This window comes from Pelobates fuscus, chromosome 3 (genome assembly GCF_036172605.1).
Source record: "Pelobates fuscus isolate aPelFus1 chromosome 3, aPelFus1.pri, whole genome shotgun sequence".
NCBI lineage: Eukaryota > Metazoa > Chordata > Amphibia > Anura > Pelobatidae > Pelobates > Pelobates fuscus.
Genome location: NC_086319.1, coordinates 321,559,620 through 321,585,459, shown reverse-complemented (window position 1 = coordinate 321,585,459; position 25,840 = coordinate 321,559,620). Strand labels below are relative to the sequence as shown.

The 25,840-nt window shown below is 42.6% G+C and overlaps 1 protein-coding gene across 1 annotated transcript in view; it reads left to right on the top strand.

The window, feature by feature from the left end:
- Window positions 1-3,359: 3,359 nt before the first annotated feature.
- ADAMTSL5 (ADAMTS like 5) overlaps window positions 3,360-25,840 on the top strand; it is a 65,051-nt gene continuing 42,570 nt past the window's right edge. The window contains exons 1-2 of the mRNA XM_063448963.1: window positions 3,360-4,025; window positions 22,026-22,095. Of these exons, the coding sequence (XP_063305033.1) occupies window positions 4,009-4,025; window positions 22,026-22,095 (87 nt within the window). The 5' untranslated portion in view covers window positions 3,360-4,008. The remainder of the gene's footprint in view (window positions 4,026-22,025; window positions 22,096-25,840) is intronic.

The following is a 25,840-nucleotide window of genomic DNA, read 5'->3' as shown; positions in this document are numbered from 1 at the left end:
TTTTATTTTTGAACTTATGTTACTCATACCAGATGATTCATCCAGCTGCATCAAAATAAGATGCCATATGTTTGGTAAGTGCTAGTGTTGCCAGGTTACATTCGACATAGGCATGCCAATGAAAATTCAAACTTTAGGGTTGTATTAGTTAAAATAAAAGAAACACAACATAAAACCAATAATTGCAATATATCAATACAGTGTAATCTTGATAAAGTGTCAATGTGCAGCCTAAAAGACAGAACCACCTCTAATAGTTCCAAAACAAACGTGAAGTAAAATGAAAATGTCTTTGGTGCAAACACTGATATTAGTATAGCATGTTGCACAAAATTGTGGAATTACACAGTGCACTTTAGTTTGCGCCAAAGACATTTTCGTTATAAAAACAATCATACTGACGAGTTATACAAACAGCTTCTATTCCTTCTTTCCTAACTTTATGGACTGATGTCCTCTAGAATTCAGATTCAATTCAAACTTACAAGGAAATCATTCTATGAATATGGCAACAAAAGTGGGAAGTTATTGGCTAGAGCCCTAAGGAAACGTAGGAAAAAGACATTCGTCGTCAGGACACAATACATTGGCAAAACACTAGTAACTCCTACCAACTTTGCTGAAGGTTTTCGCCAATACTATGCCTCATTATATGACCTTGACACACACAGATCATGTGACTCGATTCCACCCTCCCCTTACATACCTATGCCGCACAAAATATCAGACTAACATTAGACTTGAGGCTCTAGAAGAACTTCTAACTGCTTAAGAAGAACCAATCACAGTTCAACTTCATTAGATCTTCTTGGAGTTTGTATGGCATAATCTGAAAGCTCGCTTGAGATACGATATCCTAATAAGACCTAAAAACATTGGAGATCTGGGGTAAAAACAATTCACCTCCATAGGATAATTGAGTGGAACATTGCCCTCCCCCCAGGAAGATTCTGGGTGCAGCTTGAAAATTAATTCACAGACATCTCTGTAGCTGCTCTACCCTAGCATAAACCGCACAATCCCAAGAAACCACCCCACCATACCAAATACTATGGCAATCTGGAAGAGAACAGCTAGAAAGGACAGTCTCTGTCGGCCTCTGTCAGCCCTGTTTGCCATCACCTGAAAAACAGTCAGTGCCCTCCAGCTACATTTAGACAGTTTGTCTCCTCACTGGACCTTCCATATCACCTTCGCCTCAGGGATGTAATACACATATTCCACTTCCTTCACTGCTCTCATTTACTAACATATCTGCCATCATCCATTCGCCCATAAACCCACTTTGAATCACTGTGCACGCACACGCTGACTAATTCATCCCTCCACACAATTTCACTCTTGTACATAGAACTGAATTCTACGACAAGAGATGCCTCTCTTCTGTACTACTATAAATATTGGGAAAGTGATCTGATGCGTTTGTTTACACTGGAAAATATTTTTTTTAAATATTCACTTAAATCATCTATCAATTCCAGGAATCCACTTTTTAAACTACTCATACATTGGTACAAAAGTCCTGATAGGATAGCCATGTACACAAATTAACAAGATCCAGAATGTTGGTGAAGTGGGAGGGAACCCGTAGCACTATTACACATATGGTGGGATTGACCTACCACGCATCCAAGCCCATATAACTTTCACTGAAGCTGTATGTATTACATTATCCCCAGCCAGTTAGACTCTACCATAAAACTGTACTCTCATACTCAGTCAATGCCGCCCACAGTCTCATTCCGGGGTTCTGTAGGCAGAGTAGAGATTGGATCACAAGAGTGGAAGAAGTTCTCTCAACAGAGTCATTTATGCATGGTTCCATTGGACAGTCTGGCTACCCCCATGGTTAGACCAAGCATAAGTAGATCACTGTAAGACCCCCAACCCCTTCCCACGGATGCCCATGGATTCGGTTTGAACAACAGCTCTTTTTCCCCCTTTAACAACTATCACCAAAATTCAAGTTTACTCTTATGTTGTACATTAATATCAATTCCTTTGTTGCTTATACTTATGTTTCTACCTTATAAGATGTATAATACCTTTTACTTACTTTCTATATTTCTAACATATGTGTGCAAATACTTACTTTTGCTTCAATAAAGCTTAAAATAAAAAATAAAAAAACGCAATATATAACAACCTCATCTAAATTAAGTTGTTATGGTGTCAGGGGCCCCTGGGCACTGTCATGCGAAACTTAGTTACATGAAGCTTAGAGTGTTGACGTGCATGGGTGCCGCTGATTGGCTGATGTTAAGCAGTCAGTAACTCCACATTCAGGGGGAAAAAAAGTACCAGCTGACCGCTCTAGCTAATCAGTGGTGCCCCTGCCTAGCGGCACTCTGCGCTTCCTTTAACTCGTTTCAGAAGCCAAATGCCTTCTGGGGGATATAGAGATCAGCGCAGCAGGTTGGGAATGGTTCAAGAATTTAGATGAAGTTGTTAGGGTGATCGGAGTGTTCCTTTGATTCATCTAATTATTTCAGGGCAACACTTTTCATACACTACTTTGCAGCAGGAAACAAATTCTGTTCAGGAAAACAAAATGGATCTGACAACCTTGCTGATAGTACAGGCTATTTTGTTGCTATATTCAAGTCATGAAAAAAGTTGTCTATCTCCAACTTTTTCCTGAATATTTATAGTCCCAGCACTTGGCATCAATCAATAAATACCATACAAAAACCATCATCGTTTGCCATCAAGAAATATGTTATTTATTTAACAACAGACTCTGAGGCAGAAGATTTCTCAAGTTGGAAGTATGTGCTACTCTGGGGCAAAGTGCTAAATGAAGAGCAATCACCATGGAAACCAATAGAATGTCTCGCAATATTTAGAACGTTGCCCCAGAATAGTTTACCCTTGATGGGCCAGTCTTTCCCAAGGATTTTTTTTGTGTCACATTTAGTCCAAAACGTTTTCTTGACATTTCATAGAAAACTCAAAGTATGTCTTTATCAATGTGCTTGAAAGCTTCCTGAGGTAACCCAGTCAGTGCAGGTGGGAACTGGGACGGGTGAACACATCTGTACGGTCAGTAATGTTACTAGTATACATTGTAGCTAAATAGGCTCTGATCCAGAAACTATTATAGGTTATATGGCTTTGAAAATTGCAACCATAAACTGCATGGAGAGATGGTCATTCAAAATCAATGGTGCTTTTTGTTCCTCTTTTTTAGTTTACATAACGTTTGTCACATGGAAAGTCCCAAAATGTTCGCTGTAGGTTGGGGACCCTGAGTCCAGAGTTTGTTCCCCCAGGCAGCAGGTATAGACTAGCACTATTGGTGTTGTAGCTACGCCCATGTAGTGATCCCAAGCAGGAAGCATACCGCACATGTACACAGACAGCGCAATCCCATGTACACTTACAGCCCACACTCAGACCGGTATCTTGCAGCATGAGGCAGCCCTCCTCTCCACAGGAGCCGGAGACACCTCAACAGGGCGAGTGGAGTGGGGACAGAGTGTGCGAGAGATCAGGGTGGGAGGACAGGGTGTGTGCGAGATCAGGGTGGGAGGGAAGAACTGCTGATCTACTCTGTGTTCCCCTTATCAAGCCAACTTGCTCAGAGACCTTCTGCTCATCTCTTTCCATCCTGGATGTGACAGCCATGGAATAATCTCTATAGTAAACTCAGGTGAAGCCTGATCTCCCACTGTGGGCAGAGGAGGTCATTGCTGGCTACAGAAGGCATGGATGGGACCACCCTAGCAGTCTAATAACCTGTGTCCTGGCTCTCTGACCATGGCTGTACAAGCCATCATTTTAAATGAATACAATGGATCCTTGAGATATACTCCTTGTGGATTAATTCCCTGTGGATCTTAAAGCAAAACATTTTATTGTATTTTTTTTGTAATTGCTGGACCATTAACCCTTTACTTGTTCTATACCTGCCTGGGTGCCACAAGCCTTGCTGCCTCACTCATTTACCCATTTACAGGAGAGTTGGCTTCATGTAATTTAACCATTGCATTGCCTCTAAGGAAGAGGATGCTTCCCAGCTACAGGTAAGATCTAACTTTATAGTTTCCTGTAAAATGTTGTGTGATGCACTCAAAATGTTCTGCACTCCAACTACCATGATGCTCAGCCATTAATCTGGGCAGTCCTATTCCCAATGCTGCTTGAGTTACAGGACTTGCCTGTTCAAGGTGTTGGGTCAGTTGCCAGAACTTTTAGATGAAATGACATTTTATGTTTCAGTCTTCCACACATACATATGGTTGTCACCGATTTTAACTTAGAGAATGCATGTTAAAACTACGTTTTGATTACAGTGCTCTTTACATTTTTAAGTATTCTCAGATTACAGCTTTTTACCCAACAGGAGAATTATGTATTACACAGATTTCCAGACTGTTTACCCCCAGAGGGATGCACCTGGAAAAAAAACTAAATTTAAATAATATAAAAGCTCGATCTCATGTTTAGGGTATTTGGCTAAAAACAAACCCTTACAAAATATTTAATTTGTTGCTGATGTATAAATGTGTTTGGATGAATGCTAGCTATTAATCACATATTCTTAGCATGTTGCAATGCGTTCTCTTTCAAAAACACTGAGGTTGAGAAGTTAATTGCTGGTGTCCTCTTATTCACCCACCTGTGCCTCTTGACAAATATGTGGGAAATCTAGATTTTAGACGATGATAGACAACAGTTAGATATCTTGCTTTTTTTAACTACATCCCCCATGATCCTTGCCCAGTGTTTGTTTGACACAGGTACATTTCTAAGCATTATATTGTGAATTTTGGAAATCTACCTGTTGAATAAGCATTGCACATTTATACAGCCAGACAGGCTTTACTGTGAATTTAGAAGAGGGGAAATAGTCTGTAGGCATCTCTGCTACTTAGAGGTATGTAATAAAGCTGACTAAGCAGTTTGGACATTTGGACATTTAGTTCAATAACATCTTAGATGGCAAGGGGGGAGTTTTTTTTTTTTTTTTTTTAAACTTCATTTTTGAGACAGCAGTATGTTGCACATCCTGAATTGAAGAAGTTCACTGTGCTTGTAATTCTGTCAAAACTTTGAAAGTAACATAATTATGAGCAACTTTAAAGGACCACTCTAGGCACCCAGACCACTTCAGCTTAATGAAGTGGTCTGGGTGCCAGGTCCAGCTAGGGTTAACTAATTGTTTTATAAACATAGCAGTTTCAGAGAAACTGCTATGTTTATCAATTAGTTAAGCCTTCCCCCTAATCCTCTAGTGGCTGTCTCACTGACAGCCACTAGAGGCGCTTGCGTGATTCTCACTGTGAAAATCACAGTGAGAGCACGCAAGCGTCCATAGGAAAGCATTATGAATGCTTTCCTATGTGACCGGCTGAATGCGCGCGCAGCTGTTGCCGCGCGTGCGCATTCAGCCGACGGGGAGGAACGGAGGCGGAGAGGAGGAGGAGAGCTCCCCGCCCAGCGCTGGAAAAAGGTACGTTTTAACCCTTTTCCCCTTTCCACAGCCGGGCGGGAGGGGGTCCCTGAGGGTGGGGGCACCCTCAGGGCACTCTAGTGCCAGGAAAACGAGTATGCTTTCCTGGCACTAGAGTGGTCCTTTAAGGCAAAGCTCTAAAATTAGAGCAGTCACCATGGAAACCAAACAAATATACCACTTGTTTGACTCCTAGAACTTTGCTCCAGAGTTGCATTTGAGCACCCCAAATATGTTTTCTAAGGTATACTACACACTATATTCACACTATAAGCATTTTTTTTTCTGGACAGTTTTACCTAGCAAGTGTAACTAATATTTCAGATATAATTCTACGTTTTTTTCCTGTCTAGTAGAAATATCTCTCTGTTATTAACCATGTCAGTTACTAGTTCATCTTGGGGGCACGCAAGTAGCGTTTGCGTAACATAACTCTTATACCAAGACGAAACAAGGAAAATTAAGAATGTGAGAGGTATGTGACAGCTGCTTCTTTTTATACACTGGATACAATGCACATTATCCCCAAGATTAACAGCGATTACCTGCGTATAGGGTGTCATTGCAAGCAATGCAATGGGGCATTTTGCCAGAAATGATGTGAAGCAAATCAATGGGACTATTGGTGATCATATTGTATGCCCAGCTGGAAGTGTACGTCAGAGAACAAGACCACATTGAAAATCAAAGCTGGGAACATAGAGCAATACTCCAGGCAGCCTGAGAAAAGAATGTGCTTTTCAATTGGTTCTCAACTGCGTATGATGGCTGCTAAGAACCCAACAAAGGGCAATAAAAAACACAATGGCATAGACATCTGGGTTAAACAAAAAGCTCTTTTATTGAGGTACAAACTGCACAATGTTACTGGCATAATGTCTATGATAAAAAAAAGTACTTCTTGAAGACCATCCAGTTAGGAGGACTCATTGCTATTTTGAGTAATTGAATTTCTGGATCGGGACCACAGTAAGGTACCGGTTATAACCGAGGATTTCAAGTAATTGGTCCTGAAAGAGTTTGAACTAAGTTATGAGCGGGCTTCACAAACAAAACACCTGAATGAATCAACACAGGACTTCAACAGAAACTGAGATCCTTATTTCTTGAAATGTTTGGTCCAGTTTTGTATGTCCATAAAACAGTGTATAGTCAAGTTCTCAAATGGTTTGTGATCACTTGCATTCAGGGGTTCAAAGGTCTACAGAAGAGCAGTTCAAACGTGACACTATTATTTCTTTCCTATACTAACCTCTGGTATGTTGAAGGCTGTAAACACCTTAATAATCCATAAACTGGAAGCCAAAACTGGATCTCAGTGTTTCTTGGGAGGTATGATACATCAACAACACAATTTATAGTCTGTCCTTGCAAAAGATTGTGGAGGCATATGACAAATAAATTAACTACACATACTTGAAAATGAGAGACATCTCAATGTATCCTTCCTGGTAAAATATTTTATAACTAAATATATTAATAAATAATAACCTGGGGTACAATATAGAGAAAATGTTATTTCCTATAAAGTGCACCTAGTCACCCTTTCATGGCATATCCAGCCAACAAACACAATGTAGTTAGCTGGATAGTAGTGCTACCCTGTTATTTATTGATAGGGGTTGTCTAACCAAAGAAGATCCTAATGACCTTTCTAGGGTGTTTAGGATTAAAAAACGTAGAAAAGGTATCCCTTTTCCCTGGATCCTAATAAATCAATAAAGGACGGTCAGTCTCTGTTGGTGAATTTTGTTTTTGCAATCCTCACACAACCAAGTCTACATTATTCAGCATCGGAAACCGGAATGCCATTCAAATGTATTAATAGCTGAGCATACTGATGTTCCTCCTGCCTTAAGGAACTGTGATAATAAAATATATACAATCTATTCCTTCAAGAGTTTACCTGTCCTTTAAAGGGTGCTCTACCATCACAACGAGGGCAGATCATTGTAGTCATTATGGTGTAATGAGTCTTTGTGCTGTCTCTTTGATTAACACTGTCGGTGGCTTAGTACAGAGCTCACAGCCAGTCAAGGTTGGATGGCTTTGGACAAATTATGCAGAAGTGAGTCATCTGCATTAACTGAGTGGCTGTAAAGAGAGTGCTGGGAAGAACTCCAGATATGGTCAAAATAAACTACTCCAAAATATATTGCTAAATAACCAGTAGAATGAGCTATAGTTGTCATGGTGCCTAGAATGCTCTTTTGAACTGCCATGAGCATGGTAGTTTCTCATGGACGTTGAAGAAACTTTCCCAACTCCTCTGACGTATATAGGAAAAGTTCAAAAGTTAAAGAATACCTGCGATGATACACACAACTGTAAATTGAAAGTAATGAAACGATCTTTATTTTATGGTAATTAAATTGCTAATAAGTGTACAGGCTTGATGAGAAATCTCTTTAAAATGATGTCTCTCCACACCTGTTAATCGTGTAGGTGTTACTGTCATGATCCCATGTTCACCCCCTAGTTTTTGTAACTCTTCATTCTGATGCAGTACCTCACAGTGCCACTAACGTGATGTGGTGCTGTTGCAGGCTGCCACACTCAAGCTGAAGAGATTTTACTCTGCCCCAGGTAGCCTTAGTTTGTTACTTATCATCTCATCTCATGTAGTGTAGCCTGTTCCTTTCTTAGTGGTCAGTCTATTGTTTGGTTCAGGCTTAGTTTTGTATCGCCTATCTGTGAATCTGAAGCTTTGCTACCCGTGTCATGGAGACCAAAGTCCAAGAGGCCGGCTTGCTGTGTCATGGAGGCCAGAGTCCAAGAGGGCGGCTTGCTGTGTCATGGAGACCAGAGTCCAAGAGGCCGGCTTGCAGTGTAATGGAGGCCAGAGTCCAAAAGGCCTGCTCGCTGTGTCATGGAGGCCAGAGTCCAAGATGTATGTTCGTTGTGTCCTGTAGGCCAGAGTCCAAGATGTCTGCTCGTTGTGTCCTGTAGGCCAGAGTCCAAGATGTCTGCTTGCTGTGTGCTGGAGGTCAGAGTTCAAAAGGCCTGCTTGCTGTGTCCTGTAGGCCAGAGTCCAAGAGGCCTGCTCGCTGTGTCCTGTAGGCCAGAGTCCAAGATGCCTGCTTACTGTGTGCTGGAGGTCAGAGTACAAGAGGCCTGCTCGCTGTATCCTGTAGAACAGAGTCCAAGAGGCTTTCTAGGTGCACCCTGAAGGACAAAGTCCAAGAAACCTGCATGCTGTTTCCTGAAGGGAATACTATAGCATCAGGAACTGTATTCCTAAAGCTATAATATCCCTGTCTCTATTACTATAGTCCTGCCCTCTGGTGTATAAACCCTTTTTTCACTTACCTCTTTCCAGCACCAATGTCCCGCAACTCTGGCTTGGTCTCCTCCTCCAGTGACGGCATGCTGATGGGGGAACCTAACTCACATCTGCATCAAGTGCTGCGCAAGCATTAGAGATTTCCCATCAATGCTTTTCTATACGGAATTTCAAGGCGTGCAATGCATGAGGACGTCCAACGTTGTTTTACTGAGTTAACTCCAGGAAGTGCCACTAGAGGCAATCTTAGTACTGCAATGTAAACATTGCAGATGCTCTAAAACTGCAATGTTTTAGATTGCAGGTTTAAGGGGACAGGAACACTGCACCCAGACCACTTCAATTAAATTAAGTTTTCTGAGTGTCCATTGTGTCCCACGAAGGCCATACTCTAAGAGATGTGTGTTCCTTTATTTTTTGAGTTATGACTTGTCTTTTTCTCATCAACTATCAAGGCTCCTCCAAGTGACAGGTCTGCTTTAAAGTGTTCCTGTCATTGAGAAATAACACAGTGTCTCATTAACCCCTTAAGGACCACACTTCACATGTCATGTGTCCTTAAAGGGACACTATAGTCACCTGAACAACTTTAGCTTAATGAAGCAGTTTTGGTGTATAGAACATGCCCCTGCAGCCTCACTGCTCAATCCTCTGCCATTTAGGAGTTAAATCCCTTTGTTTATGAACCCTAGTCACACCTCCCTGCATGTGACTTGCACAGCCTTCCATAAACACTTCCTGTAAAGAGAGCCCTATTTAGGCTTTCTTTATTTCAAGTTCTGTTTAATTAATATTTTCTAATCCCCTGCTTTGTTAATAGCTGGCTAGAACCTGCAAGAGCCTCCTGTGTGTGATTAAAGTTCAATTTAGAGATTGAGATACAATTATTTAAGGTAAATTACATCTGTTTGAAAGGGAAACCATTTTTTTTTTCATGCAGGCTCTGTCAATCATAGCCAGGGAGGTGTGGCTAGGGCTGCATGAACAGAAACAAAGTGATTTAACTCCTAAATGACAGTGAATTGAGCAGTGAAATTGCAGGGGAATGATCTATACACTAAAACTGCTTTAGTTAGCTAAAGTAATTTAGGTGACTATAGTGTTCCTTTAAGGGGTTAAAGAGAATGACCTGTGATCTACACATTGTATTAATAAAACTAATAGACAATGTATAGATTACATGCTATTCATGTATTCCTATCTTAGCATTTACCTCTACGCTGTTAGTCTACAAGTGAATACTACAGACGTGACTGCAGTAATGGGTGGAGGGGCAGATTCAGTCTTCAAGTTGTATAAATTGATACAATATCTGCGACTACTTGAAACTCTGCTTGTTATCCATAACCATTGTGAATTGCAAATCTACATGAGCTCAAGATGACAGAACTGCAGAATAAAAGACTTGTAGCTTTTACTGACTGTGTCAAACCTCCATTGTAAAGAAGCAGTCATCACTCATATGACTAATAATGACTGATGTCAGTGTGTGAAAGGTTACATCTGGCCAAAAGTGGCTTTAATACACAATCTTAATCCTCCTGGAATTACCTTTTAAAGCTCACTTGTAACCTTAGTGAACTGAGACTTTTGAAATGCTTGTTTTCTCTACTGTCTCAAGGTTTGCATAGTTAGAACCCAAGTCCTATTTGATTAATTTGATGATAACTCCCGGAATGTAATTTCCTTTATACAGCTTTACCTTCAAAAACAACACATTTTAAATTCAGTATTTTTTGTTTTGCTTCTGTCAAAATCTGCCATATGCTTCCTTGTACCCTCTCCCAAAAAATGCTGTAAAATCATTTATACAGCTGTCCTGAGTTCACCTTTTTTAAAGAAAATTAAAATGTATTTAATCTTTTTTTATTACTATGTGTTAGTAGGGAGATGAAGAGGAATACCTCCAAAAATGTAAATATTTAGGAAGGTCACAAGTTCTACTTTCATTTTGCTACGGCAATAGAAAACATTTTTATTATGGTAGTTGAATTTAGAGTAGGTCCATGCTCCTTGGGTTTTGTACATTTTAATTTCCTTATTCTTAGTACCTATTGTAGAACCAAGTTTCTAGTACAGGAAATAAATATGTTTATACATCTTGTGTAGAAGCCGCAAGAAGAAACTTTCTGAGTTTTCTCATTTTGTAATCCCCGCATCTCCTGGCCGCCTAGGACTGCCTTATTAGATGTTATTTTATATGTGATCTGTATTGGTTTATTATACCCTTTAGTCATTATAACTGAACTATATAAATAAATAGCACGTCTTGAAAAACATTGGGCACCAGCAAAGATAAACAATGCAACTGGCCATCACATAGCTCTTCCGGCATAATCATTGCTAGACCAGGGCTCCCATTGATCATTCGAGATGAGAAGTACAAACTACCTACAGTGGGGGCAATAAGGTGCCACTTACTACATACACTAAGGGTAGACTGAAGTCCTTAAAAAGCAAATATCCACATTTAATGCCTGTTTCCAACCCTAACTTCCTCAACATGTTGGAGCATGAGAAGGTATAGTTTCTTTCATGAAGCTGTCAAGAATTCTACGTAACCTTAATATGGAGCAAACAATACCACACTGACCACACAGCTCATTTTCCTGCTTTAATCCATCACCACCTTGTAAATTGATCTGTGTAATCATTACAACTCATTTGCAAAGTTCATGGGACATTTGCTGGTTTGTAAACGGGTCATGTTGACATTGTCCACACAGCCTTCACCATCCTAATTCCACCCTTGTAAAACCTGTTAGAACAAGGTTGATATAGTCAAAAGCAATCACAATCCATTTGCACAGTTTTTAAGTCTTTATTTAAAATGTTAGTCAAAAAATAGCTCTATTTATCATCTAATCTCTTTATCACCTGCTTGGAATGTAGACACTTAAGAATTTTTTGACATTTTGTCCTGTCTGTAGAATTTCAATAAATTAACAAAAAAAAAAAAATGCTTGCCTTGTGAAGGAGAACTTGATTGATATGTCTACAAAAAGTATCTTGTCAACTATAATAGCTTCACAATTTAAAACATTCACATAGAATATTTAAAATAGTAATTTAATGTTTGCAGAGTTACTTCTACAAACAAATTGAACTTTTTTTATTATAATTCATTGTTACGATTTATGATGTAAACAAATCCTTCTGGCCTTTTGCAGATGAGATATACCTATGGGTAAGATAAAAATATAAAATTTATTTTGGAGAATGCCTGGCTGGTGCTAATCAGTATTACGTGTGTCTGTTATGTTGTGTCCGTTATCTAAGGTGTGTGTACAGTGATATCCGTAAAAAATGTTAAAGAGAGGAGCAAATCCATAATACAGCTAGGCAATGCCAGTGACGCAGCTTTCTGGGTGGGACCACTGAAAATGTGCCTAGTACCATAAACACAACATGTATGCATCTAAAAGTGCACCTGCACTGTGATGGCTGTGGATAGTTGCCTGGTGTCACTGGATGCGAGAAACCAGTGAACTAAATCAGGATAATGGGACAGGATACTGAAATAAGAGCGAAACAGTTGGGAGACCTACTCTTGCCCTACACTGTAGACATCTGTGTGTATCTCCATGCAGCGTGGAAGGTTGACACCTGAAGTGCAGAGTAGTTGTTTGGACAACCAGCTGATATATTATGGCCTACTAAAATGGGAACTGTTAGTAATTAAAAATGAATTAAAACTTGCTTTTGGGGGGGGTGGAGCGATGACGTAGGACGCTGCACGGGACCGCACGTCCTTCCTCGTGGAGATGCTGACGCCCTAAGGGAATGAACCGCTGATTGAATTGCCGCGGGAGAGCCGAAGCTCTGTTTTGTATTGTATATACTTTGTATGTATTGTACGCTATAAGAGAAAATAATAATAAATAAATTATTTTAAAAAAAAATAAAAAATGAATTAAAACTTAATTTCACATTTTAGGCCAAAATAGTTGAACTAAAAACATAGCTGACTTGGACATTTCTTTTCCTTTTCCAAATTGGATATTTTGGACTAAAATTTGTAATTCATTTTAAATTCCTGACAATTCACATTTTAGTGAATCTATGGAATCCTGTATAGACCTCAGTGTCGTACCCTCGTCCAAGAGTGTACAACACTGACATGGAAACTGAAATGCCAGGAGACAATGAATATAGCATGAAGATGGCAGCAGCTGAAAGGACAGTATGAGGTGAGTAAAACTCCCCTTCCGTGCTGTCCACGGCCACCAGACCCACACCAAATCTGTCAGTTTAGAAGGTCTTTGTGAAATATACAAGTACCCCTGAAATTGACAAATCCACTTCTTAATCTGACTGACAGAGTATCGCAATGCGCTACTATATAGATGTACCCAGTTGCTTTTTGCTATTACAAATTGAACAGATTTTCTTTTATTATAAGTTTTTATTATGTAAATGGTTCTTATCATGTATATAAGTTCTTATCATGAAATGGTTTTGGATTCATTACATTAGCATATACACTGATTAGCCACAACATTAAAAGCACATTCATAATATCGTGTACATCCCCCTTGTGCTGTCAAACCAGCTCTGATGCATGGACTCCACTAGACCTTTGAACGTGTACAGTGGTATCTGGCACCAAGACATAAGAAGCAGATTATTTAAGTCCTTTTGCAGGCCAAGGAAACATCTTGAACTCTTTGTCATGTTCCTCATACTATTTCTAAATAATTTTAGCAGTGTGGCTGGGTGCTTCATCCTGCTGAAAGAGGCCACTACCATCAGTGAACACCATTGCCAAGGTGGTCTGCAACAATGTCTATATAAGTGGTACAAGGTGGTCTGCAACAATGTCTAGGTAGGTGGTACGTGTCAGTAAAATCCACATGAATGCCAGTACCCAAGGTTTCCTAGCAGGACATTGCCGAGAGCATAACATTTCCTCTAGTGCATCCTGCTTCCATCTCTTCCCCAGGTAAATGATGCACCTCACCCGGCCCTCCACCTGAACTAAAAGGAAATGTGATTCATCAGACCAGGCAACCTTCTTCTATTGCTCCATGGTCCAGTTTTGATGCTCACATCCCCGATATAAGTTGTAATCAGGAAGGAAGCAATCCAAATAAATCTGCTAACTTTTGTACCTTGTGTGCCTGGATCACATTGCTTTTCACGACCCCATTATAAGTGCTTTTTGTGGTGGACAGGGGTCATCATGGTAACTCTGTGTTCCTTTACCCATATACACTGCAACTAGAAAGCCCCATACGCAGCAAACTGTGATGCACTGTGTGTTATGACCAGGGCCGGCGCGTCCATAAGGCGGCACAGGCGGCCGCCTTAGGGCGCACCGGCTCTGGGGGCGCAAGATTTCGGTGACCGGCAGGAGGGAAGCACTCCCTCCTGCCAGGTCACCTTCTGGACCCCCGGCGGGAGGCAACGTTGTAATGAGAGGCGGCGAGGGAGCTCTAACCTGTCTGCTCTGCTCCCTCGCACGCCGTTTGCTGATTCTGCGGGAGCTGGAATATGACGTCATATTCCGGCTACCGGCATCAGTAGACAGCCCGCGAGGGAGCAGAGCAGACAGGTTAGAGCTCCCTCGCCGCCTCTCATTACAACGCTGCCTCCCGCCACACTGAAGCCCCACTGGACCCCAGGGACACATCCACACCAGCTCTCCAGGTAGGGAGGCTGGGTGGATATTATTATTAATTTGTGTGTGTCTGAAAGTATATGTGTGAGTGTGTGTGTGTGTCTGAAAGTGTGTGTGACTGAAAGTGTATGTGTGAGTGTGTGTGTGTGTGTCTGTGTTTGTGTGTCTGTGAGTGTGTGTCTGAAAGTGTATGTGTGAGTGTGTGTTTGTCTGAGTGTGTGTATGTGTATGAGTTTGTCTGTGAGTGTGAGTATGTCTGTCAGTGTGTGTGTGTGTGTGTGTGTGTATGTGTTTGTCAGTGTGTGTGTGTATGTGTTTGTCAGTGTGTGTGTGTGTATGTGTTTGTCTTTGTGTGTGTATGTGTTTGTCTGTGAGTGTGTGTCTGTGTATGTGTGAGTGTGTATGTGTCTGTGTGTGTATGTGTTTGTCTGTGAGTGTGTGTCTGTGTATGTGTTTGTCTGTGAGTGTTTCTATGTGTGTGTGTCTGTGTATGTGTTTGTGAGTGTATGTGTTTGTCTGTGAGTGTGTGTGTGTCTGTATGTGTGTGTCTGTGTATGTGTGAGTGTGTGTATGTGTATGTGTGAGTGTGTGTATGTGTCTGTGTGTCTGTGAATGATTGTATGAATGTGTATGAGTGTGTGTTTGTGAGTGTCTGTCAAATCAGTGAGAGTATGTTTGTGATTGAGTGTGTGTCTGTCAATGAATGAGTGTGTGTCAGATCAGTGAGTCTGTGTCTGTCAGTGACGTCTGTGTGTTTGTCATTGAGTGTGTGTGGCTGTTAGTGTGTATACACCACTGAGTGTAGCGTGGCAGAGCGGAGCGCAGTACAGGAGCTTTTGTTTCCTGTACCTGGCCAGACTGAGAGGAGGTGCTCACTGAGAGAGCACTTCCTGTCAGTCCAGCCAGGTACAGAAAACTGAAGCTCCTGTAGAGGGTTTGCTCCACAACGCTACAAGACAGGTAGGAGGCACACCAGGAAGGGGAGTGTGACCGCTAAGAGGGTGGGGGGTGCACCAAGGGACAGAGAGGGGAGGGGAGAGAAAAACCAAGGGACAGGGAAAAGAGGGGGGAGGGGAGAGGAATACTAAGGGACGGGGAAGAGGGAGGGGCTGGTTAGGAGGCACATAGGTGAAGATGTTAATTTTAGAGGGGGGCGGAAAAATGCGTCTTCGCCTATGTACCCAAAAATCCTTGCACCGGCCCTGGTTATGACACCTTTCTATTAAGGCCAGCACTAAGTTTTTCGTTAATTTGAGCTACAATAGTTATGTGTCATCAGACCAAATGACACAATATATGTTTGGCCTTCGCTCCCTACTTGCATCAATGTATCCTTAGACACTTATAACCCTGATGCCACTTTACTGGTTGTCCTTGCACCACTTTTGGTAGTTATTAACCACTGCATATCAGGTACACCCTAGAAGATTTGCCACCTTGGAGATGCTCTGACCCAGTCATCTAGCCGTGATTATTTGGCTTTTGTCAAAGTCAGTCAGATCTTGTCACTTGCCCATTTTTCCTGCATCCATCACATAAAATTCAAGAACTGACTGTTCACTTGCTGCCTCATATATCACACCCCCTGACAGGTGCCATTTTAGCAATATAATAAGTGTTATTCACTTCACTGGTCAGTGGTTTTAATGTTGTGTTCAAGGCCGCCATCAGGGGGTGACAACCATGATGGTTGTCACAGGCCCGGCGGCCCTGGGGGGCCCGGCCGCCCAGGCCTCACGTGTAGCTGTGGAACTGCCGCACGCCACCCGATGGGCTCTATATCTTCAGGGGCCCGGTCAGCAATGCGTCAATGTAATAGCGCAACCAGGCCCCTTTAAAAAAATTGCAGCCGTATGTACTGTTGGGAGGAAGTGACGGCTGGTCACTTCATCCCAGCTCACTCCGCACGGGAGGAGAGAAAGACAGGCCGCGAGGACAGGAGAGTCAGCCGGGTCCCATCAGCCCTGGCCACCCTCCTGCAAAGAACAGGTAAGAAAAATTAGCTATGTGTGTGTGTATATCAGTATGTATGTGTATGTATCATGTATATCAGTATGTATGTAGGTATGTCAGTATGTATGTATGTTTATGTATGTATGTCTGTATGTCAGTATGTATGTATGTATCTATCTATCTGTATGTATGTATGTATGTATATATGTAAGTATTTCTGTATGTCAGTATTACCTGCTGTTATTTGGGGTAAAGTCCTATAGACTTAAGCTCGTGAGCAAGGCCCCCTTCAACCTATTGTTCCTGTAAGTTTTTGTAATTGTCTCATTTAATGAAAATGAGATTGTTAAATCTCCCCCTTTGATACTATTTTAAAGCATTACGGAATATGCTGGCGCTATATAAATACCAATAATAATAATAATAATAATGTTTATGTCTGTATGTATGTATGTCAGTATGTATGTATGTACATGTATTTCAGTCAGTATGTATGTGTGTGTATGTCAGTATGTATGTGTGTGTGTGTATGTCCTTATGCATGTGTCTGTATGTATGTTACTATGTGTCTGTGTGTCACTATGTATGTCTGTGAGTCTATTTTAGTATGTGTGTGTCAGTTGGTATGCCTGTATGCATGGGTGTCCGCAGGAATTTTTCCAGGGGGGGGCATAATTGTAATGACATCTATGCTTGGCCCCTTTTTGAAAGTGTCATGAAGGGGAGGAGCATAGTCGTTATCATATAAAGCCAGGTTGAATAGCGTTTTCACAACTATGGTGTCAGGAATACATGTTTGTATTCCTGACACTATAGTGTTCCTTTAAGCAAATTAAAGGAACATTCTGGTCACCATAACAACTTCATCTAAATGAAAATGCTATGATGCCAGGAAGCCCCCGGGTGCTCTTTCCTTTAAGGGGTTAAACCGCTCTCAAATGGTTTAACCCCAAAGGCTTCCTCCAGCACCATGTCCCTCAGTGGTATTCGGCATCTGAAACGGAGTGTCAGGAAGTGCAGATTGACGTCAGGCATGGGTGCCGCTGATTGGCTAGAGTTGACAGTTGACGCTCTAAGCCAATCGCTAGTTCCCGGTTCATAAATGTTTTTTACTTTTTTATGAATGGGGAGTTACTGATTGGCTTAGAGTGCCAGCTGACCGCTCTGGCCAATCAGCAACACCCCTACCCAGCGGCATTCTGTGCTTCCTGACACTCAGTAAATAAAAGTGAACACATTAACACTGATTTTTTTTTTTACCTGGGGAGATGAGAAGGTCCAGAGTTTCCCTGCCAGGCCCAGGTACCAAAGCCTAATGATGTGGTGTCCAGAATAAAGTGGAGGGTTCACTTAATTTGTCCTTCCTGCTCCAATCTCCTTTTCTTCTCCTTCATTTGACAGTCTTCTTTTTCTTCTGACACTGTCTTCTATATTTGGCTCCTTCTGCTCCTTTACCTTTCTGCTTATTTTGCGCCCTTCTGCTCCTTTCTCATTCTGATTCCTTTCTGCTCCTTGCAGACCCTTTCTGCTCCTTCTCCTACTTTAGCTTTGTGCTTCTTGCTGTCCCTTTCTGCTCCTTCTCCTACTTTAGCTTTGTGCTTCTTGCTGTCCCTTTCTGCTCCTTCTTCAACTTTACCTTTGTGCTCCTTCTGATTCTTTCTGCTCCTTTACCTTTGTGCTCCTTCTGTCCCTTTCTACTCCTTTACCTTTCTGCTCCTTCTGTCCCTTTCTACTCCTTGCAGACCCTTCCTGCCCCTTCTCCTTGCATACCCTTCCTGCTCCTTGCTGCCCCTGCTCCTTGCAGACCCTTCCTGCTCCTTGCTGCCCCTGCTCCTTGCAGACCCTTCCTGCTCCTTGCTGCCCCTGCCCCTTGCAGACCCTTCCTGCTCCTTGCTGACTCTTCATTTAGCCCCCCACCCACACCTCACTTGCCTAATCTATAGGCTGCCCCCCCATGCCTCACTTGCCTAATCTATAGGCTGCCCCCCATGCCTCACTGGCCTAATCTACAGGCTGCCCCCCCCCCATGCCTCACTCCCCTAATCTATAGGCTGCTGCCCCATGCCTCACTCCCCTAATCTATTGGATGCCCCCCATGCCTCACTCCCCTAATATATAGGCTTCCCCCATGCCTCACTCCCCTAATCTATAGGCTGCTGCCCCATGCCTCACTCCCCTAATCTATAGGCTGCCCCCCATGCCTCACTCCCCTAATGTATAGGCTTCCCCCATGCCCCACTCCCCTAATCTATAGGCTGCCCCCCATGCCTCACTCCCCTAATCTATAGGCTACCCCCCCTCGCCTCACTCCCATAATCTATAGGCTGCCCCCCCTCGCCTCACTCCCCTAATCTATAGGCTGCTGACCCCTTCAGCCTTACTCCCCTAATCTATAGGCTGCTACCCCCCTCAGCCTCACTCCCCTAATCTATTGGCTGCTGCCCCCCTCAGCCTCACTCCCCTAATCTATAGGCTGCTGACCCCCTCAGCCGTACTCCCCTAATCTATAGGCTGCCCCCCATGCCTCACTTGCCTAATCTATAGGCTGCCCCCCATCCCTTACTCCCCTAATCTATAGGCTGCCCCATCTCGCCTCACTCCCCTAATCTATAGGCTGCCCCCCCATGCCTTACTCCCCTAATCTATAGGCTGCTGCCCCCCCATGCCTCACTCCCCTAATCTATAGGCTGCTGCCCCCCCATGCCTCACTCCCCTAATCCATAGGCTGCTGTCCCACCATGCCTCACTCCCCTAATCTATAGGCTGTCCCCCCATGCCTCACTCCCCTAATCTATAGGCTGCTGCCCCATGCCTCACTCCCCTAATCTATAGGCTGTCCCATCTCGCCTCACTCCCCTAATCTATAGGCTGCCCCCATGCCTTACTCCCCTAATCTATAGGCTGCTGCCCCCCCCCCCATGCCTCACTCCCCTAATATATAGGCTGCTGCCCCCCCATGCCTCACTCCCCTAATCTACAGGCTGCTGCCCCCCATGCCTCACTCCCCTAAGTGCCCCCCCTGTGGAAGCCCATGCCTGTATGTGTGTATATCTGTTTCAGTATGTGTGTCTGTTAGTATGTGTGTGTGTGTGCCAGTATGTGTGTATCTATGTGTGTGTGTATCTGTGTCTGGGGCCCAGACCTTGAGCAGTGTTAGGGGCTCCAGAATTTGTGATGGTGGCCCTGGTTGTTTCTGATCAGTGTGTGTATGTGTATACACATATATATATTGAGCAATTACACACACTGAAGTGTAACGTGTGTTTCTCATAGGAGAAATAAAATACCTGTCCTGTACATAGCTGCTGTGAATAATTGCATTTCCTCTTTTAGGCCAAAGTAGCTAAACTGAAAAGCTGTTTTGTAGTAATATTTGAGATTCACCCATACAGTTTTGCCATTAATTATCATGTCTGTCACAGTAGTCATAACTTCCTATCATTGTCTTTCACAATCCAACTCTGCTCCACCATGCATCCCCCTTATCTACTGTCTTTATCACCCCTATCTCTTGCAAGATTATAAACTCAGATCAACAGAGCTCTCAATCCTTCTGTACCACTCTGTAAATATGTGAATGTTAAACTTTATGTAATGTTTGGTAAATGTCAGCTTTGCTGTAACGTGGTTATATTATACAGGGCTGAGGAATCTGATTGCACTTTGTAACAAATAATTGAGTACGTAAGGAGAAATTTCTGCTGATAATTGCTTTTGTCCCCAGGCCTACCTGACAATCTGGCTTCCCTTCCCATGCAAGCACGCAGACTATACACACCTACTACTGTTATTCTGTTTCTTGATAGTTATCTCAGAGATTGGAATATTACCTTTACTGTTAAATGACTACGTGCATTACTGGAGCTGCGGCCTGGTGATGTCATCAAGCAGCACTTCAAATTGTTTCAATTCTTTCCAACCCCATTAAAGTGCTTCAGCAAGCTCCACGGTACACTATGTCCTTGGTAATCCCATTACATTTTCTGGTCAATAAACTATTTTGCTATCATGCACCTGAGCTTGCTATCTTTAGGATATAATGTATCCTAAAGATAATTAATTTCCTTCATGCTCTTTTATCTTAATGCTATCCTCCTGTTAGGATGGGCTGTGGCCCAACACGCAGAATTAAAGGAACACTATAGTCACCTAAATTACTTTAGCTAAATAAAGCAGTTTTAGTGTATAGATCATTCCCCTGCAATTTCACTGCTGTCATTTAGGAGTTAAATCACTTTGTTTCTGTTTATGCCGCCTTAGCCACACCTCCCCTGGCTATGATTGACAGTTGACAGGTGAAAACTGGTTTCACTTTCAAACAGATGTAATTTACCTTAAATAATTGTATCTCAATCTCTAAATTGAACTTTAATCGCATACAGGAGGCTCTTGCAGGGTCTAGCAAGCTATTAACATAGCAGGGGATAAGAAAATCTTAATTAAACAGAACTTGCAATAAAGAAAGCCTAAATAGGGCTCTCTTTACAGGAAGTGTTTATGGAAGGCTGTGCAAGTCACATGCAGGGAGGTGTGACTAGAGTTCATAAACAAAGGGATTTAACTCCTAAATGGCAGAGGATTGAGCAGTGAGGCTGTAGGGGCATGTTCTATACACCAAAACTGCTTAATTAAGCTAAAGTTGTTCAGGTGACTATAGTATCCCTTTAACCCCTTAAGGACCAAACTTCTGGAATAAAAAGGAATCATGACGTGTCACACACGTCATGTGTCCTTAAGGGGTTAAGTTAAAAACATAGAATATACTAAAAGTGATAAACTTATTACTGGGCCTTAGAATGGTCAGATTTAACATATAAAGAATAGTCAGAAGTCAGGGACACAGACAGGAGCATAAACGAGGAGACAAAGCCAAAGGGTCAGGGATACCAGAAATACGGATAGTCAGAACAAGCCAGGACATAAAACCAGAATAACAATATACCAAACGCGCTCTCGGATAACCAAAGTAGTGGAAATCATGACAGGGCACTGAACACTAGCAGGTCTGGATTTAAATAACCCCAAAACCCTGTTCATTGGTCAAAATGGGACCTATGACCCCAAAACAAGTGTGTGCGTCGCATGCACATTTACATCACATATGACGTTTTTGTGGGGCAACGCTAGTTAATAGCGCGGGACTGTACAGGCCGGTGTCCTCCATTATGCTGGACCAGCCGCCACACCAGACGCCGCTTGGTGAGAGAGGCCCTGCCGATTAGGTGAGTAACCTCTCCCTCATGCACCGATCGGTTGTAGCCACATGGTAGCCATTTATTAATTGCCTGGAATTTAAAAAAAGAGTTTTGATTCATGTATATTATTATTTTTATTATTATTATTATTATTTCCCTTACTTATACTGCTGGAAAGCCCAAAGGCTAGTTTGCACCGTTTCCAATAGGATAACTTTACCTTGATCCTACTGAAAAGTAAAATTAGCATACTAAGAAAGATTTAAAAAAAATGATTAAAAAAAAGTGATAGAAAAATTTAACCAATTTTAAGATGTTTTATTGTGTCAGCTTGTTCTTATGCAATGTATTGAGTAGTGATGTTGTAACTGTTTGTTTGGTTAATGACTGCTTGAACATTATCAGAAAAGTAACTCACAACAGCTGGAGTTCTGAAGGTTAGCAGTCACTGCTATTAAGTGCTTTAGGTGGATTGTCAGTTCTGTCCCACTGGTATTCATGTTATGTTTCCTTTGCTAGGTTGATATGTCGATATGTGGCTGCTGTGTACATCCTCTTCCTCCTGTGGATTGGTCCATCTTCCTGCCAGGTACAATATTCAGGGAAACATTCGAATTAGCAATGCCAAAGGAACACTCACACTTTCTAGAGCTAATATAGCTCAATTTCTATATAATCTCCATCTGTGGATATAGTGGTAAAATCCAGGAGTCTTGGCCAAGACTTATAAATTATACCAGGGCTTGACAAATTTGTTTCGAATCTAGGAGCCAGCTAAAAAAGTTAGGAGCCAGTCATTTTCAATGAGAAAGTGCTATTCTTAAAGGGCCACTATAGTCACCAGAACCACTACAGCTTGATGTAGTTGTTCTGGTGTCTATAGCCTGTCCCTGCAGGTGTTTCAGTGTAAACATTGCCTTTTCTGTAAAAAGACAGTCACTGAGATGGCCACTAGAGAGTCCTGGGTCACTGCTGCACCACGTGCAGAACCCAGGTTCAGTGTCTCCAAGCTCTGCATGGAGGCGCTGAATGTTCCTCATAGAGATTGATTAATTTAATGCATCTCTATGAGGAGATGCGGATTGGTACATTTGCTGCGCATGATAATCTCAGCCATGGCAAAACTGTCACGGTTTGGGAAAATGGGAAAAACGATGAGTAAAAACACCTTCCTCAGGGGGCAGGTACCTAAACGTGCACACACACTGACAGGCTCTCACACACACACTCTGTCAGGCTCACATACACACTCACGCTGACAATAGGCTTGCACGCACACACTTTGACAGGCTAGCACACACAAACTCTTGACAGGCTTACGCACACACACTCTTGACAGGCTCTCACACACACACACACACTTTGACAGGCTCACACACACTCTCTTGACAGGCTCACACACACTCTTACACTGACAACAGGTTTGCACACACACACTCTGACAGACTTGCACACACAAACTCTGATAGGCGCTCACACACACTCTCTTGACAGGATCTTGCTCACACACACACATACAGACACTCTGACAGGCTCTCTCACACACACACTCTGACAGACTCACTCATGCTCACACACACACTCTGACAGTCTCACACACATTTATGTTTTAATTGAAACCCACTCAGCCTTCATACCCTTGGTAGAGCTGAGTAGGTCTTTCCTGTGGTCCAGTGGGGCTGCTCTCTTCCTGTGTACGAAGGAGCAGTACTCTGCCCTTAGCTCCTCTCTGCTCCCTCGCACTCTGTAATGATCCTGGGGCTGGAATGGCATAATATTCCGGCTCCCGGCATCATTAGACAGCGCGAGGGAGCAGAGAGCAGCTGCAGGCTGCAGTACTGATCCCTCACGCGCGGCCCACCTTGCTCCCGCGGGCGGCCGCTACCAATATTCCCCATGACGGAGCCAAAGCTCCCTCCCACACTTCCTAGAGAGCTGGCAAATCCCAGGGCGAAATTTCTAGTCGCCGTGTCGATCTGGCACCTGGGATTTGTCGAGCCCTGTATTATACTGTAGTGCACCATTATATTTTTCTGTTACGATACACCCTATGAAGGTCCTTTATACTGGTGGATGTAACTTCCATTTTTTTATACTGTTTTTAAGCTAGATTCACTCCTTTAGTGGTACCCCAAAATGTAACACTATTTTGCACTGAACTGGTGAAGGTCCGAGAAATAACTCAACAGCCCTATCTTAAACAGCTCTGTCATCACCAACTCACATATCTGAGTTTATAGATGAGTTCAAAGTACAGGCCTGTCTGAGAGCTCTCAAAGTCCACTACTCTGTATACTCAAGTCAGAAAGAAAACAAAAGCTTTGATCTGGTAGACTCTGATAGAAAACTTTAAACATCATGTTTACTTGCATGGTGCACAGAGTCATTCTCCATTGTTTCAATGAAATCATAAGCTGTCAATGAATCTGGCTACATAAAAATGTGTGTTTAATTGTCAGAAAATATACTGTATGTCAGTCTTAGAGTATAATGAGAATATACCAATAATAATTTGATTACTTTAAAAGGATCTCTAAGCATCTTAAGCTATACCCTGTGTTGTAGTGGTTATAGTGCAAAGATTCTTTGGCTCCAGTAATTCCAGTTTTGTCAAATTGTTTGACAAAATATTATGGTAGTTTGAGAACAGATAAGGTTCTCCAGGCCACTAAGCCTACTCTCGCTTCTACCCCAAAAATAATGAGGAATTTCACTCCCTCAGTATCTATCAAAATGTGGATGGCAGTGATAGGCTTTGAATGCTAGATGTGGCTTTTAGCAGTGCCCACAGCCTATCATTGCCTTCCAAATTTTATTTTGACAACAAAAATAAAAACCCAGGCAAAATTAAAACAGAAGTGTTGCACCCAAGTACTCCATACACCATAACCACTCAAATAGGCTGCAGTGAGTATGGTGCTTACAATGTCCTGTTATGTGAGTTGTGTCCCTGACAAAGTTATTCTTTTGGTGTACTGTTCACCTCTTTTGGCGTAGCCCTTAGTTTAATATTGTTGGATAAGCTTTTAAATTGATTGAATCCTAATCCTTAATATAAAATGAGTTAATATTATGATTTTTTTTTACATTTTGGAATATTTTGATTTAGTTTGTAATGTATATATATATATATATATATATATATTTTTTTTTAATTCTTTATTTTTGTGTGCAAGAGTCAAACATACAGGTTTTTTCATGCCACAACAGTACAAAATAGGCATTTCAAGAGGCATGAGATTTGTGGCTTATGATAGGACTGCACATTTTTTTTTTAAATGAACAAGCAAATTAATGAAAGATTATGTGACACAAGATTTCTGGTAATTCAAGAGTTGTCAGGCTAGATGTTGGCATGAGTGGTTACACAGATTAAGATCAGGCTAACACAGGCAGCAGCAGCTCGTCAATCCCTACATCAGTGTTAGTATACGTATGGCTGAAATTGTCTGACGATCCACTACTATGTGGTGTGGTGTGCCTGTGGGGTGTGATTGCGTTGCGGGAGCTTAGTGTAGTATAGCAACATATGTGCCTGTGTGTCAGACCATGTAGGAAGTATACAAGTAATAAACATCAGGCATGAGGGATATCAGCTTAAGTTGTCAGGTAAGTTAGCAAGTGGCTTAGATCACCTGTTAAATCGCTGGATCTTACACATTATAAAATGCTACACAAAAACGTTTTAGGGGTAGGTAAAGTCAAGATCAATGGTTTCTGCAGGAGAGAGTCTCGTAGTGGGAGTATGGCTTGTGCGCCAGTCGTCCGACCTGCCTGCATCTCGTGGAGGAGGGCTGGTGCGTCCTGGTGTAGTCGTGTCAGCCGATACCTCGCTTGGGCAGGGGTGTGATAGCTGGAAGCGGTGTCTGAGTGGGATCCGCTTTGGTCGTCGGTGTGTGAGGCAAGTCGGTCTCTTGGGCGGGAGTTCTCAGGGGAGCTGTTAGTGTGCGGTAATGTTTCGCTTTGGGTCTTTGCTGATTCTTGTTTGGGTTCTCCACCTGGTGGGAGCTGGTCTTCCTGAGTGTAATGTGGCTGCAGAGGAGTAGTCCCTGCTGGGGGGTAGGACGAGTGACCGCTGGTTGTTGTCTGCTGTGTCGCGGTTTGTGTCGGGTCATCCGCCTCCTCCTTCCCGCCTTATTAACTTTGCCCTTGTTCCGGACGAGAGCCGCGTGTCTCTGCCCGGCCTCTCCCTGGGTTGCTGCTGGTGGGGTCTCCTCTTCTATGCCTCCTTTGTGGCATATTTTGGCCCAAAAGGCCGCGAACAGGCGATCCAATCTTTCCTCCAGAGTGGGTAGCGGAGTGCTGCTCAGAGGGCTACACGTGGTGACCGCCAT